At 43.5% G+C, this 12,702-nt stretch overlaps 1 protein-coding gene across 6 annotated transcripts in view; it reads left to right on the forward strand.

Moving 5' to 3' along the window:
* Window positions 1-12,702, forward strand: part of MSH6 (mutS homolog 6) — a 57,650-nt gene that overhangs the window by 23,664 nt on the left and 21,284 nt on the right. For all 6 annotated transcript variants that reach the window (XR_012222046.1, XM_073554015.1, XM_073554013.1 and 3 more), the window contains exons 4-7: window positions 285-2,808; window positions 4,294-4,559; window positions 5,996-6,113; window positions 7,628-7,717. Coding sequence is in view for 5 of the 6 variants with exons in the window: in XM_073554015.1 (XP_073410116.1) it covers window positions 285-2,808; window positions 4,294-4,559; window positions 5,996-6,113; window positions 7,628-7,717 (2,998 nt within the window). In the remaining variant the exon portion in view is untranslated. The remainder of the gene's footprint in view (window positions 1-284; window positions 2,809-4,293; window positions 4,560-5,995; window positions 6,114-7,627; window positions 7,718-12,702) is intronic.

A 12,702-nucleotide genomic window follows, 5' to 3' on the forward strand; every position in this document is an offset into this window, starting at 1 on the left:
TCAGTATTGACTTCTAGGATTGCTACTTCCAATATATGGCACTAAAGTTCTGGTCCTCATCTTCTCTGAAGAGACAATTTGCATATTTAATTTCCCAGAGGAGCATTACATGGCTTAAGTCTCTTCACCTTGGCATGTCATTCTCCGCAAGAATAAATGTTAACCCTTGGATCCCATTAATAAAAAAAAAAAACTTGGTCATTATCCATCAAACTGACCTGGCCAAAGGGGATGAGGTTTTTGTCAAGTCAAATTTACTACAGAATCTTTGTTTCATTAATCAGGTAGAAGAAAGTTCTGTAAGTGACGATCCGATTCCTGAGCCAAATAACGGCAGGCCGATGCGTCAGGCTAAAAAAAATGGGAAAGCAAAGAGGAGGAGAATTATGGTTGAGTTGGACAGTGATGAGGAAGCCTCTGACGACGAGTTCAAGCCGGACACGAAGGACTCTGCAAGCAGTGATGAGGGCAGCAGCGGAGTGGACGAGGCTAACGTGTCTGCACCAGATTCGGCAACAGAAGAGGACAGCCCAGTCAAGGTCCCTATCAAGCGCAAGAGAGAGAGTGTGTCCAAGCCTCCTGTTAAATTGCAAAATGATCTGCCAGAAACTCCAAAAAGAGCAGTCAATGTGTCTGCAGAAGCCAAGTTGAAGCTGTCATCGTTTTCTGCCCCTGAGTCCTTTGAATCGCAGGCAAACTCCACAGGTGCTGCTGGGGTTTCTACATGGGAGCATGAAAAGTTTGAGTGGCTTCAAGACGGCCGAAGGAAAGACTCCAGACGAAGACGAAAAACTGATGACGATTATGATCCTGGCACGCTGTATGTTCCTGATGACTTTCTTAATAAATGCACTCCAGGCATGAGAAAATGGTGGCAGCTGAAATCTCAACACTTTGATACGGTCATATTTTATAAGGTTGGGAAGTTTTATGAACTTTACCACATGGATGCGATTATCGGGGTGAATGAGTTGGGGCTGACGTTCATGAAGGGCACATGGGCTCACTCTGGATTCCCTGAGATTGCGTTTGGACGCTTCTCAGATGTTCTAGTTCAGAAGGGATATAAAGCTGCTCGGGTAGAGCAGACAGAAACCCCAGACATGATGGAAGCACGATGCAAATCCATGTCTCACCCTACAAAGTTTGATAAGGTTGTGAGAAGAGAAATCTGCAGGATTATTACCAAAGGCACTCAGACCTACAGCGTGTTAGATGGGAGTCCCTCAGAGAGCCACAACAAATACCTGCTATGTCTGAAGGAGAAGCAGAACGAGTCGTCTGCTCAGCAGAGAATATATGGGGTCTGCTTTGTGGACACCTCGGTAGGCAAATTTCACATTGGCCAATTTTATGACGACCGCCACTGTTCGAGATTTAGGACCTTGGTCGCCCATTACCCCCCAGTACAGATTTTGTTTGAGAAGTGTAATCCGTCTCTGGATACTAAAAAAGTTCTTAAAAGCTGCCTCTCAACTTCAATCCAGGAGGGGTTAAATTCTTCCTCTCAGTTCTGGGATGCTGCAAAAACACTAAAGGTTTTGGCTGAAGAAGGGTATTTTGTAAAAGAAGGCAAGGAAGAGCGCGAAAACTGCACATTGCCGCCAGTTCTAAAAGACATGACGTCTGACAGTGACTCTTTAGCACTTACCCCTGGTGACAATCATGAACTTGCCCTTTCTGCACTCGGGGCTTGCATTTTTTATCTTAAGAAATGTCTCATTGATCAAGAACTACTCTCGATGGCAAACTTTGAAGAGTACGTCCCTGTTGACTTCGACATCGAAAGAGCCCAAACCCCAACCAGCTTCTTTGCTAAAACAAGCCAGCGAATGGTTCTTGATGGTGTCACACTAACAAACTTGGAAATTCTCCAGAATGGGACCAATGGGTCCACAGAAGGGACACTCCTGGAGAAATTAGACACCTGCTTCACTCCTTTTGGCAAGCGTCTTTTAAAACAGTGGCTCTGTGCTCCGCTGTGCAATCCGTTCTCTATCAATGATCGGCTTAATGCGGTTGAAGATCTCATGGCAATTCCGGGGAAGGTGTTGGAGGTTGGAGAACTGCTGAAAAAACTTCCAGATCTTGAAAGACTTTTGAGCAAGATTCATAGCATTGGCTCTCCGCTCAAAAGCCAAAACCATCCAGACAGCAGAGCAGTCATGTACGAGGAGACCACCTACAGCAAGAAGAAGATAGCAGATTTCCTTTCTGCTCTGGAAGGCTTTAAGGTGATGTGTGAAGTTGTAGTGACAATGGAAGATGTCGTTGATGATTTCAAGTCCAATATTCTCAAACAGGTTCTCAGTCTTAAGGATAAAAATTCCAAAGGACGCTTTCCGGATCTATCCGCTGAATTAAAACGCTGGGATACTTCATTTGATCACGAGAAAGCTAAAAAAACTGGTGTGATCACTCCTAAAGCTGGCTTCGATCCAGACTATGATGAAGCCCTGAGAGACCTTAAGGCAGCAGAGCAGAATCTGGCTGATTATTTGGAAAAGCAGCGGAAAAGACTCGGGTGCAAAAGTATTGTGTATTGGGGGACTGCAAAGAACCGTTACCAAATGGAGATTCCGGAGAGCATCACAGAGCGCAACTTACCAGAGTCATATGAATTAAAGTCCACAAAAAAGGGCTTTAAACGGTATTGGACTAAAGCCATAGAAAATATGTTTGGCGACCTAGTAAATGCAGAAGAGCGCAGAGATGCAGCCCTCAAAGACTGTATGAGGAGGCTGTTTTATAACTTTGATAAGAATTACAAGGAGTGGCAGACGGCGGTGGAGTGCTTTGCCGTGTTGGGTAAGAACCTTAATACTGTGAGTTGGTTACTGAGAATAATACGTGTCTGATAAGTAGGGCTTCCAGTGCTAAAACCTACGATTATGCCAATGTGACTTTTTTTTTTTCCCTCTCCCCTTGGTCAACATTTTTTTTTTTTTTTTTTTTTTTCCCTCTATTCATTTTCCTAATAACTATTATCAGAACCCAATTATTGGTCTGTGGATGTGACTGGTCCGTCTGCACATCGTCATAATTAATTATAGAATATTAACCCCTTCATGTCCAGAGGTATTTTTGTTTTTTGCAACTTTCATTTTTTGTTCCCCTTCTTCCCAGAGCCATAACTTTTTTTTTTTTTTTTTTTTTTTATTTTCTTTGTCAAAATGGCCATGTGAGGGTATTTTTGCAGGCCGAGTTGTACTTTTGAACGACACCATTGGTTTTAACATATTGTGTACTGGAAAACAGGAAAAAAATTCCAAGTGCTGTGAAATTGCAAAAAAAAGTGCAATCCCAGGTTTTGTTTTTTTTCCCCACGTTTGCGAAATGCTAAAACTGACCAGCCATTGTGATTCTCCAGGTTATTACGAGTTCATAGACACCAAACATGTCTAGGTTCTTTATTTAAGTGGTGAAAAAAAAATTCCAAAGTTAAAAAAAAAAAATCAAAATTGCGCCATTTTCTGATATCCTTAGCATCACCATTTTTCGTGATCTCGGTTTGGGTTACGGCTTATTTTTTTGCGCGCTGAACTGACGTTTTTACTGACACCAGTTTGGTGCAGATATGATCTTTTGATCGTCCGTTATTGCATTTTAATGCATTGTTGCAGCGAGTAAAAAAAAAAAAAACGTAATTCTGGTATTTTGTCTTTTTTCTCGTTACACCCTTTAAAGATCGGGTTAATTCTTTTTTTTATATAGTGATCCGGCGATTCTGAACGCGGCGATACCAAATATGTGTATGTATGTATGTTTTGGTTTTTTTGCATGCTTCCATGGGAGCCTAGAAGCTGCAGTTGTCCGATCGGTTCTGCTATATACAGGCAATGATCAGATTGCCTGTATGTAACAGAAATGCTCACTTGCTATGAGCACCGACCATCGGGCGACGCTCATAGCAATCTGGCTACGACAACCATACAGGTCTGCTGAAGACCTCTGGTTGTCATGCCAACCCATCGGTGACCCGCGATCATGTGACGGGGTCACCGATGGTCGGGATTTCTGGCGCGCTTGCTGGCAGCTCGAGTTAATTGCCGCTGTCAGAATGACAGCATCGTTTAACTAATTAACAGCCGCGGGTGGATCGTGATTCCACCCGCAGCTGTTAAGGGCACATGTCGGCTTTATAGATCAGTTGACATGTGACCGGAAAAGTGCGGGCTCAGTGCCTGAGCCCGCACCAACAAGGAGTCGCCCGACATCAGCTTACTATTACGCCCAATGTCGGAAAAAGATTAAATCGAGGCCATGGCTTTACATGATTACTTTGTGTTACAGATGTCCTTATTTGCTTGGCGCAGTACAGCCGAGGTGGTGATGGACCGGTTTCCAGGCCTGACATCCTATTACCTGATGATACTGCACCATTTTTGGAGCTCCGTGGATCTCGTCACCCTTGCATTACGAAAACCTTCTTTGGAGATTACTTCATACCAAATGATATTATAATTGGTTGCAAGGACGAGGAAGAAGACGTTAGTAGCGCTCACTGTGTGCTGGTCACAGGCCCAAACATGGGTGGCAAGTCGACTCTGCTCAGACAGGTAAGCGTTGTGGTGGTTGCCCACAGATTATTAAAACTATGCAAGTAGGGTGCCCAGAAACCTTTAGCTGTTGTACAAATATAAGGAGGGGGGGTTACATGGACATGCAAATCACAGCACCAAAGATGTCTGTATGCAGCTACTACTTCTCTGCATAATGCAAGTAAATGGGGTCACATTGCTACCTGCAAGGGACTGGGAAAGAAAAATGCAGAGAGTCAGAACAGTGGGCTTTTTCTGGAAATTGCTCGTCGAAGTGATTGTGCATTGAAGTAATTATCCCGCTTTACTCCTCCTTGATCAGATATCATCTGGAATACTGTGTCCAGTTTTGGACACCACATTTTAATTTAAAAAAAAAAGCATAGAAAAACTGGAGCAAGTTCAGAAAAGTTCTAACAGTATGGTGAGCGGATTGCAAAGTATATATCCTACGAGGAACGGCTAAAGGATCTGGAATTGTTCAGCTTGCAAAACAGAAGGCTAAGATGAGACTTAATAGCTGTCTACAAATATCTGAAGGGCTGTCAGTGTAGAGGGATCATCCTTATTCTCATTTGCACATGGAAACACAAGAGGCAATGGAATGAAACTGAAAGGGAGTAGCTGCAGATTAGACTAGAATAAACTTTTTGACAGTGAGGGTGATCATTGAGTGGAAGAGGCTGCCACGAGAGGTGGTGAGTTCTCCTTCAATGGAAGTCTTCAAACAGAGGTTGGACAGACGTCTGTCTGAGATGGTTTAGTGAATCCTGCATCGAGCCTGAGGTTGGACACGATGACCCTGGAAGTTCCTTCCAACTCTACCATTCTATGATGCCACCTCGCAATGTAGTTTCTACTCAGTGCTTGCTTCTTCATTTTTCTCCCGATACACTCACAAACATAGATGGCTTAATATGGCAACTTATTAGCAGTGACCACCTTGAATCTTGAGGTCAACAGCAACCACAGCATCTAAGGGGTTGAGTGGCTGCAGAATCTGCTCATGCCCTGTTCAAGTGGCCACAACCATGATCTCCAGATGAGAATACTGCAAACCGCCACCTACTGTACCTGCTGGTATCCCCGGTGCTTCTTTCGATTTATAGGCCAAGTGCAATGTCATCCGTGCAGCTTGGCACACATGGCCTATGATGAGCAAATCAATTTGCTCATCAGTGTGGAGTTAATGATAGAGACCTCAGCCTATAACTTTCTTAATGTATGTATTAGTATTGCAGTTCAAGCTATTTTTTCCCAATAAGGTCAGTTGTTGCAGATTTCCAGATTATATCCCAATTGAGGACATTTATTTTCATATACCGCTATGCACAATTGAAAAACTTGTCTGGGCTTATAAGTTGCTGTTTTTTGTTGGTAGGATGTTGAGCCCACACTCTGAAGTCTATTGGCTTATTCTTCTGGTTTCCCATTGCTGTTTTTGTCTTTTGCAGGCCGGTCTCATGGTTGTTATAGCACAGCTGGGGTGTTACGTGCCTGCAGAAGTCTGTAAGCTGACCCCTGTGGACAGAGTTTTTACCAGGCTGGGGGCATCCGACAGAATCATGGCAGGTAATACGGCTTGGTTTAGAGGCATACCACGTGTCACTAAAGAGTTTATCTGAAGAGCCATAAAGTGTTGAAATCTAACCATGGATAAACTAAAGAAAATATACAGTGTATTAAAATGTCTGTCCCACGGTATGTTTTCAGGAGTGCACTTCTTTCCATTGCTTGAGTGACAGTTCAGACCAGCAGCCTTGTTGTGCCACTGGCCGGCACTGTGTTGGGCTCTTGATGGCTGTTACACAAAGCAGCTTTGCCCTTGCTGCATCGGAGGAGTATATTAACACTGAAACTTACAGGGACCTCCCCGGTGCCTGGGGGGGGCAACGACTACCTCCCCGGTGCCTGATGGGAGGACCGAGGGATCTCCCTGTGCCTTATGCCTAGACAGTAGGAGTAGTCAGTTGCCTAGGTGATGAGCCTTAAATAACAAAATTACAAAATAATTCCTCTACTTTCTTGAACGAGAAGGAATTTTAAAACCTAGTAAATTGGAAAGTTACTTGTTTTAACAAGCATCTTTGCAATTTTACCCATCCTAATCTGGGAATAATACATTGTTATGTACTGTACTGTGGGCATCATGGCTATTGCTCCTGTGGCTAGGAGAAGTTAAAATGCAGTCTTATCTACCTTTTTAATTTATTTTTATTTTTTTGTGAATAATGCCCAAGTAACAGGACACTGCCCTATAGGCGTAGATCCTTAAAATGGTAATTCCCAAAGTTTCATGGTTTGAAAATAAAACCTGCCAGGTTTGACCAATTGACTTCTAAAATGTAATAGTCCACTGATGAACAGAAAATGAGGTCCTACTTTGACCCCTAGTGATCAGCTGTAGGCAAATTCTTTTGACCGGAGTAAGGGTACCGTTACACCTAGCGATGCACCAGCGATCCCGACTAGCGATATGACGCGGTCAGGATCGCTGGTACATCGCTAGGTGGTCGCTAGTGAGCTGCCACACAGGCAGATCTCACCAGCGACATCGCAGGGATCGGGGATCGCTACTTACCTGTCAGACGCGGCGATCCTGCATCCTCCCGCCCGGCTCCACGCGTCGCTCGTCGGCGCCACAGGAAGTCGCCGACGAGGAATGGTCCAGGAGCTTCTCGCGCAATCAGCGATAACCAGCGGGGGAGCCGGTCGGAGGTAAGTATCACATGCAGCGATATCGCTAGCAATATCGCTGCAACGTCACAAAATCGGTGACTTTACAGCGATATTGCTAGCGATATCGCAGTGTGTAACGGGGGCTTAACATGACCGCAGGTTTGTGATTAACTTGTGCATTAGACTGATCCGGCTTCTCTGAAGTGTGAAAGTCGCATACATGCAGTCACTTGGCTGCTCCCCTGCCCGGGGAATAGATGGGAATCACACAAACCCCTTTACTATCAACTTTGTAAATCTAGAGAATAAAGAATTTTTTGCCTGAAAAAGAAAGGGTCAGATGTAATAATTGTTGGGGCATGCATTTCATATCACTATGTATTGATATGTGTTTTAACATTTTGCAGGTGAAAGCACTTTTTTCGTGGAATTGAGTGAAACGTCAAGTATTCTCCAGCATGCGACTGAGCATTCCCTGGTGCTCCTGGATGAACTTGGTAAGTTACAGGCAGGTTAAGACTTTGTTCCCAACAAGTTTTACCACTTTGCTCTTTATAAGCACATTACACGTTTGTCACTTTTTTTCTTTTTAAATATCGCACAAGGTTATATTTCAATGGCGATGCAAAAGTTTCCACCGTGTTGCACCCGAGGTGCACTTTGCTTCCCAGAATCAGCTGTGCCCTTTTCCACTTACAGGAGCAATATATCTGGCCTCTTGAGATTATATTAAGAGGGAAACAAGCGTCTTCACACTTTTCGGGGGGGGTCTTTATCCCTTTTATCAAGCTCACACACCATAGCCTAGGTCCAGCTTAAAATACAGTTAGGTCCATATATATTTGGACAGAGACCAAATTTTTAATTTTGGTTCTAGACATTACCACAATGAATTTTAAACGAAACAATTCAGATGCAGTTGAAGTTCAGACTTTCCGCTTTCATTTGAGGGTATCCACATTAAAATTGGATGAAGGGTTTAGGAGTTTCAGCTCCTTAACATGTGCCACCCTGTTTTTAAAGGGACCAAAAGTAATTGGACAATTGACTCCAAGGCTATTTCATGGACAGGTGTGGGCAATCCCTTCGTTATGTCATTCTCAATTAAGCAGATAAAAGGCCTGGAGTTGATTTGAGGTGTGGTGCTTGCATTTGGAAGGTTTTGCTGTGAAGGAAACATGTGGTCAAAGGAGCTCTCCATGCAGGTGAAACAAGCCATCCTTAAGCTGCAAAACCCCTTCATCCAATTTTAATGTGGATACCCTCAAATGAAAGCTGAAAGTCTGAACTTTAACTGCATTTGAATTGTTTTGTTTAAAATTCATTGTGGTAATGTCTAGAACCAAAATTAGAAAAATGTTGTCTCTGTCCAAATGACTCGGCATCTAAGGGTAAGTTCACAGTGGATGTTTTTGCTGCGGGGTGTTTTTTTTTTTTTTTTTTTTTTTTTTTTTTTTTTTAAGCTTTTTTAATGCTAATTTTCAGCTGCTTTTAACATTACCAGCAAAGCCTGTGAGGTTTCAGGAATCTCATACACACACATTTTGTTTTTTTTCTTTGTGATCAGGATTTTGTGCTTTGCTGCGTTTTTTGGAGATGGAGCATGTCACTTTCAGCTGTTGAAAAATGCTGTAAAAACGGTAGCATTACTTGCTGTGTTTTTTTTTTTTTTCTGCAGAAAAGTCATGGCTAGCTGGAAGTGACCTCACAGCCAAGAGCTTGGGATGTGGTTAGTGAGGTGTTCATAGTGACAGTGAGCTAATGTGAGGTAGTGAGGTGTCCTGATAGTGAGCTATTGTGAGGGAATGCCTGGTAGTAGCCATGTCTTCGTATAGTAGGATGAGCATTAATGTTATGGGTGGTTCTACAGGATGCATTTTTTTTTTTTTTTTCCCTCCTGAGGCACTCCACTTTATTAGCATGCACAAAGAGACACACAAACGCATGAAAAAAGCACACCTAAACCTGCGTTTTTGCCGCAGCTTCTTGCCAAGAAATCAGGTTTTGCTGCAGGGAAAAAAAAAAGCAAAAATGCTCTGTGTGAACTTACCCTTATACAAAAAAATATAAACTTGGCAACAAACTGATACAAATTAAGATCAATAAAACTCCCTGCCATGTACTGTATATACTCGTGTATAAGCCGAGTTTTTCAGCACATTTTTTTTTTTTGTGCTGAAAACTCCCCCCTCAGCTTATACACAAGTCAATTGTCCTAGAAAGCTGGCAGCGGGTCACAGAGGCAGGAGCCGGCGGCTGTGGCTAAAGCCTGTGCCACTACTGTAATAGCGCACAGTGCCAGCCGCAGGCTTCCAGCACACATTCTACTCACCTTCCTGCGCTCCCTCACTGGCACTGCCTCTCGTTCATTCCGGCGCCAGCAGCTCTTCCTGCCTAGCGATCACGTGTCCCCCGCTCATTAAAGTAATGAATGGACGCCTCTCCTCTCCCATAGGCGTGGAGTGCATATTCATTAGCTTAATGAGCAGGGACACGTGATCGTTCAGCAGGAAGAGCTGCTGGCACCGGAACGAGATGCAGCGAGGGCGCACAGACAGGTAAATATGATTTTTTTTTTTTTGTTTTTTTAAACAGGAATCATGCATATAAGGATAGAGGATAAGGAGCCATGCATACCACCATGCATACAGGGACGGGAAGCCATGTATACCAGGACAGGGACAGCGAGCCATGCATACAAGGATGGGGAGCCATGTATACCATTACAGGGACAGCGAGCCATGCATACAGGGACGGGGAGCCATGTATACCAGGACAGGGATGAGGGGACAATGCATACCCCGCTTATACTAGTCAGTAAGCTGACCCAGTTTTTCGTGACAAGATTAAGTGCCTCGGCTTATACTCGGGTCGGCTTATACTTGAGTATATACGGTATTTATTTTAATAGTAGACATTAACCTATCCCTTTATTTTATTATAATATGAGAGATCGGCAGGTCATTAACTCATTAAATGGCTAATTTTGCTTCCACACGTTTTATCTTTAAAAAGTAATCACTTGGAAAGAATAAAAAGCTTACGAAAGCTTAATGCTACATTTTTCCGTCATTCCTTTTTAGATTCAGTGTCCCAACGTTTAAAAATGAAGGCTGTAGAGCAGATTGAGATTTGGCTTCATCAGGGTGAAAACTGTTGATATCGGCCACCTCTGATCGGTGTAAAAAAAAAAAAAAAAATTCACAAGTAGTCTTGCCATATTTAACCCCTTCATGACCCAGCCTATTTTGACCTTAATGACCTGGCCATTTTGGGCAATATTGACCAGTGTCCCTTTATGAGGTAATAACTCAGGAACGCTTCAACGGATCCTAGCGATTCTGAGATTGTTTTTTCGTGACATATTTGGCTTCATGTTAGTGGTAAATTTAGGTCAATAATGTTTTCATTTATTTGTGAAAAAAATGGAAATTTGGCGAAAATTTTGAAAATTTCGCAATTTTCACATTTTTAATTTTTATTCCGTTAAACCAGAGTTATGTGACACAAAATAGTTAATAAAAAACATTTCCAACATGTCTACTTTACATCAGCACAACTTTGGAAACAAAATTTTTTTTGTTGGGAAGTTATAAGGGTTAAAGGTTGACCAGCGATTTCTCATTTTTACAACAAAATTTACAAAACCATTTTTTTTAGGGACCACCTCACATTTGAAGTCACTTTGAGGGGTCTATATGGCAGAAAATACCCCAAAGTGACACCATTCTAAAAACTGCACTCCTCAAGCTACTCAAAACTATATTCAAGAAGATTATTAACCCTTCAGGTGCTTCACAGCAACTAAAGCAATGTGGAAGGAAAAAATGAACATTTTAATTTTTCCAATAAAAAATTTCTTTTAGCATCAATTTTTTCATTTTCTCATGGGCAACAGGATAAAATGGATCCTAAAATTTGTTGGGCAATTTCTCCTGAGTACACCGATACCTCATATGTGGTCATAAACCACTGTTTGGGCGCACGGCAGGGCTCAGAAGGGAAGGAGCGCCATTTGACTTTTTGAATGGAAAATATGCTGGAATATTTAGCGGTTGCCATGTCGCGTTTGGAGAGTCCCTGTGCGCCTAAACATTGGAGTTACCCCACAAGTGACCCCATTTTGGAAACTAGACTCTCCAAGGAACTTATTTAGATGCATAGTGAGCACTTTGAACTGCCAGGTGCTTCACAAATTGATCCATAAAAAAAAGGACTTTTTTTTCACAAAAATTTTCTTTTAGCCTCAGTTTTTTCATTTTCACATGGGCAATGGGATAAAATGGATCCTAAAATTTGTTGGGCAATTTCTCCTGAGTGCACAGATACCTCATATGTGCTCATAAACCACTGTTTGGGCACACGGCAGGGTCCCGATGGGAAGGAGCACCATTTGACTTTTTGAATGGAAAATTAGCTCCAATCGTTAGTGGACACCATGTCGTGTTTGGAGAGCCCCTGTGTGCCTAAACATTAGAGCTCCCCCACAAGTGACCCCATTTTGGAAACTAGACCACCCAAGGAACTTTTCTAGATGTGTGGTGAGGACTTTGAACCCACAAGTGCTTCACAGAAGTTTGACGCAGAAAAGTGAAAATAAAAAAATAATTTTTTTTCCTCAAAAATGATTTTCTTTATCGCCTTATTGGGGGACACAGAATACCATGGGTGTATGCTGCTGCTGCTAGGAGGCTGACACTATGCAAAAACAATAAAATTAGCTCCTCCCCGGCAGTATACACCCACCGACAGGCACCAAGCACCTCAGTTTGTGCTTAGTGTCTGTAGGAGGCGGACCGGGATCTCCCCAGATCCGCATTTTTCTTTTCAGGTTTAGTCTGAACTTTTTAATTTTTCCCTCTTTTGTCTTTTAGGTTATTTTCCATCGGGAAACAGGGTGTAGTTGTCACCCTGATTTCCCATATCATGCGGCTGAGCGAGCAGTGTGGTGTCATCCACATCGCAACTCTCAGTACCGCAGGCAGGACTTTTCCCTATCGCCTTCCGGTGATGAGGGTTGTGGACAGGTGGCTAGTCCTTGCCGAATCCCCCTCCTCACCCCTCTCGCGGGACAGGGCTGAGAGGAAGACGGCGATCGCAGGTGTTTCAAGCCGTCTTCTGCAGGATGCGGGTACAGAGGACTCCCTTCCCCCCAGCGGCCTGCCGTTTCCCCGTGGGCCCCTGTGGTCATCCTCTTCAGGGACGTCAGGTAAGTGCCTGTACGTTCCCTCCGGGCCCGCATAAGCTCCGTGAATGGCAGAAGTTGTACCTTTGTGATTTCATGTCCACAATTATTGAATTTCCCGCCATCTCTGCCTGCCGCGCGCTCACGCCGCTTGCTTCTCACTCCCAGGGAGACACTGGGGATTCCTCCACTCACCACACAGCGTCACAAGCAGGGGAGGCAGACTTCCCAGGGCCACTGTCAGATCAGCTCCGTTATGTCGGCGCTGGCATGGGGCTGCGGCGTCTTCACTTTCAC

This window comes from Dendrobates tinctorius, unplaced genomic scaffold (assembly GCF_039654945.1).
Source record: "Dendrobates tinctorius isolate UK_male_01 unplaced genomic scaffold, ASM3965494v1 ptg000205l, whole genome shotgun sequence".
Lineage (NCBI taxonomy): Eukaryota > Metazoa > Chordata > Amphibia > Anura > Dendrobatidae > Dendrobates > Dendrobates tinctorius.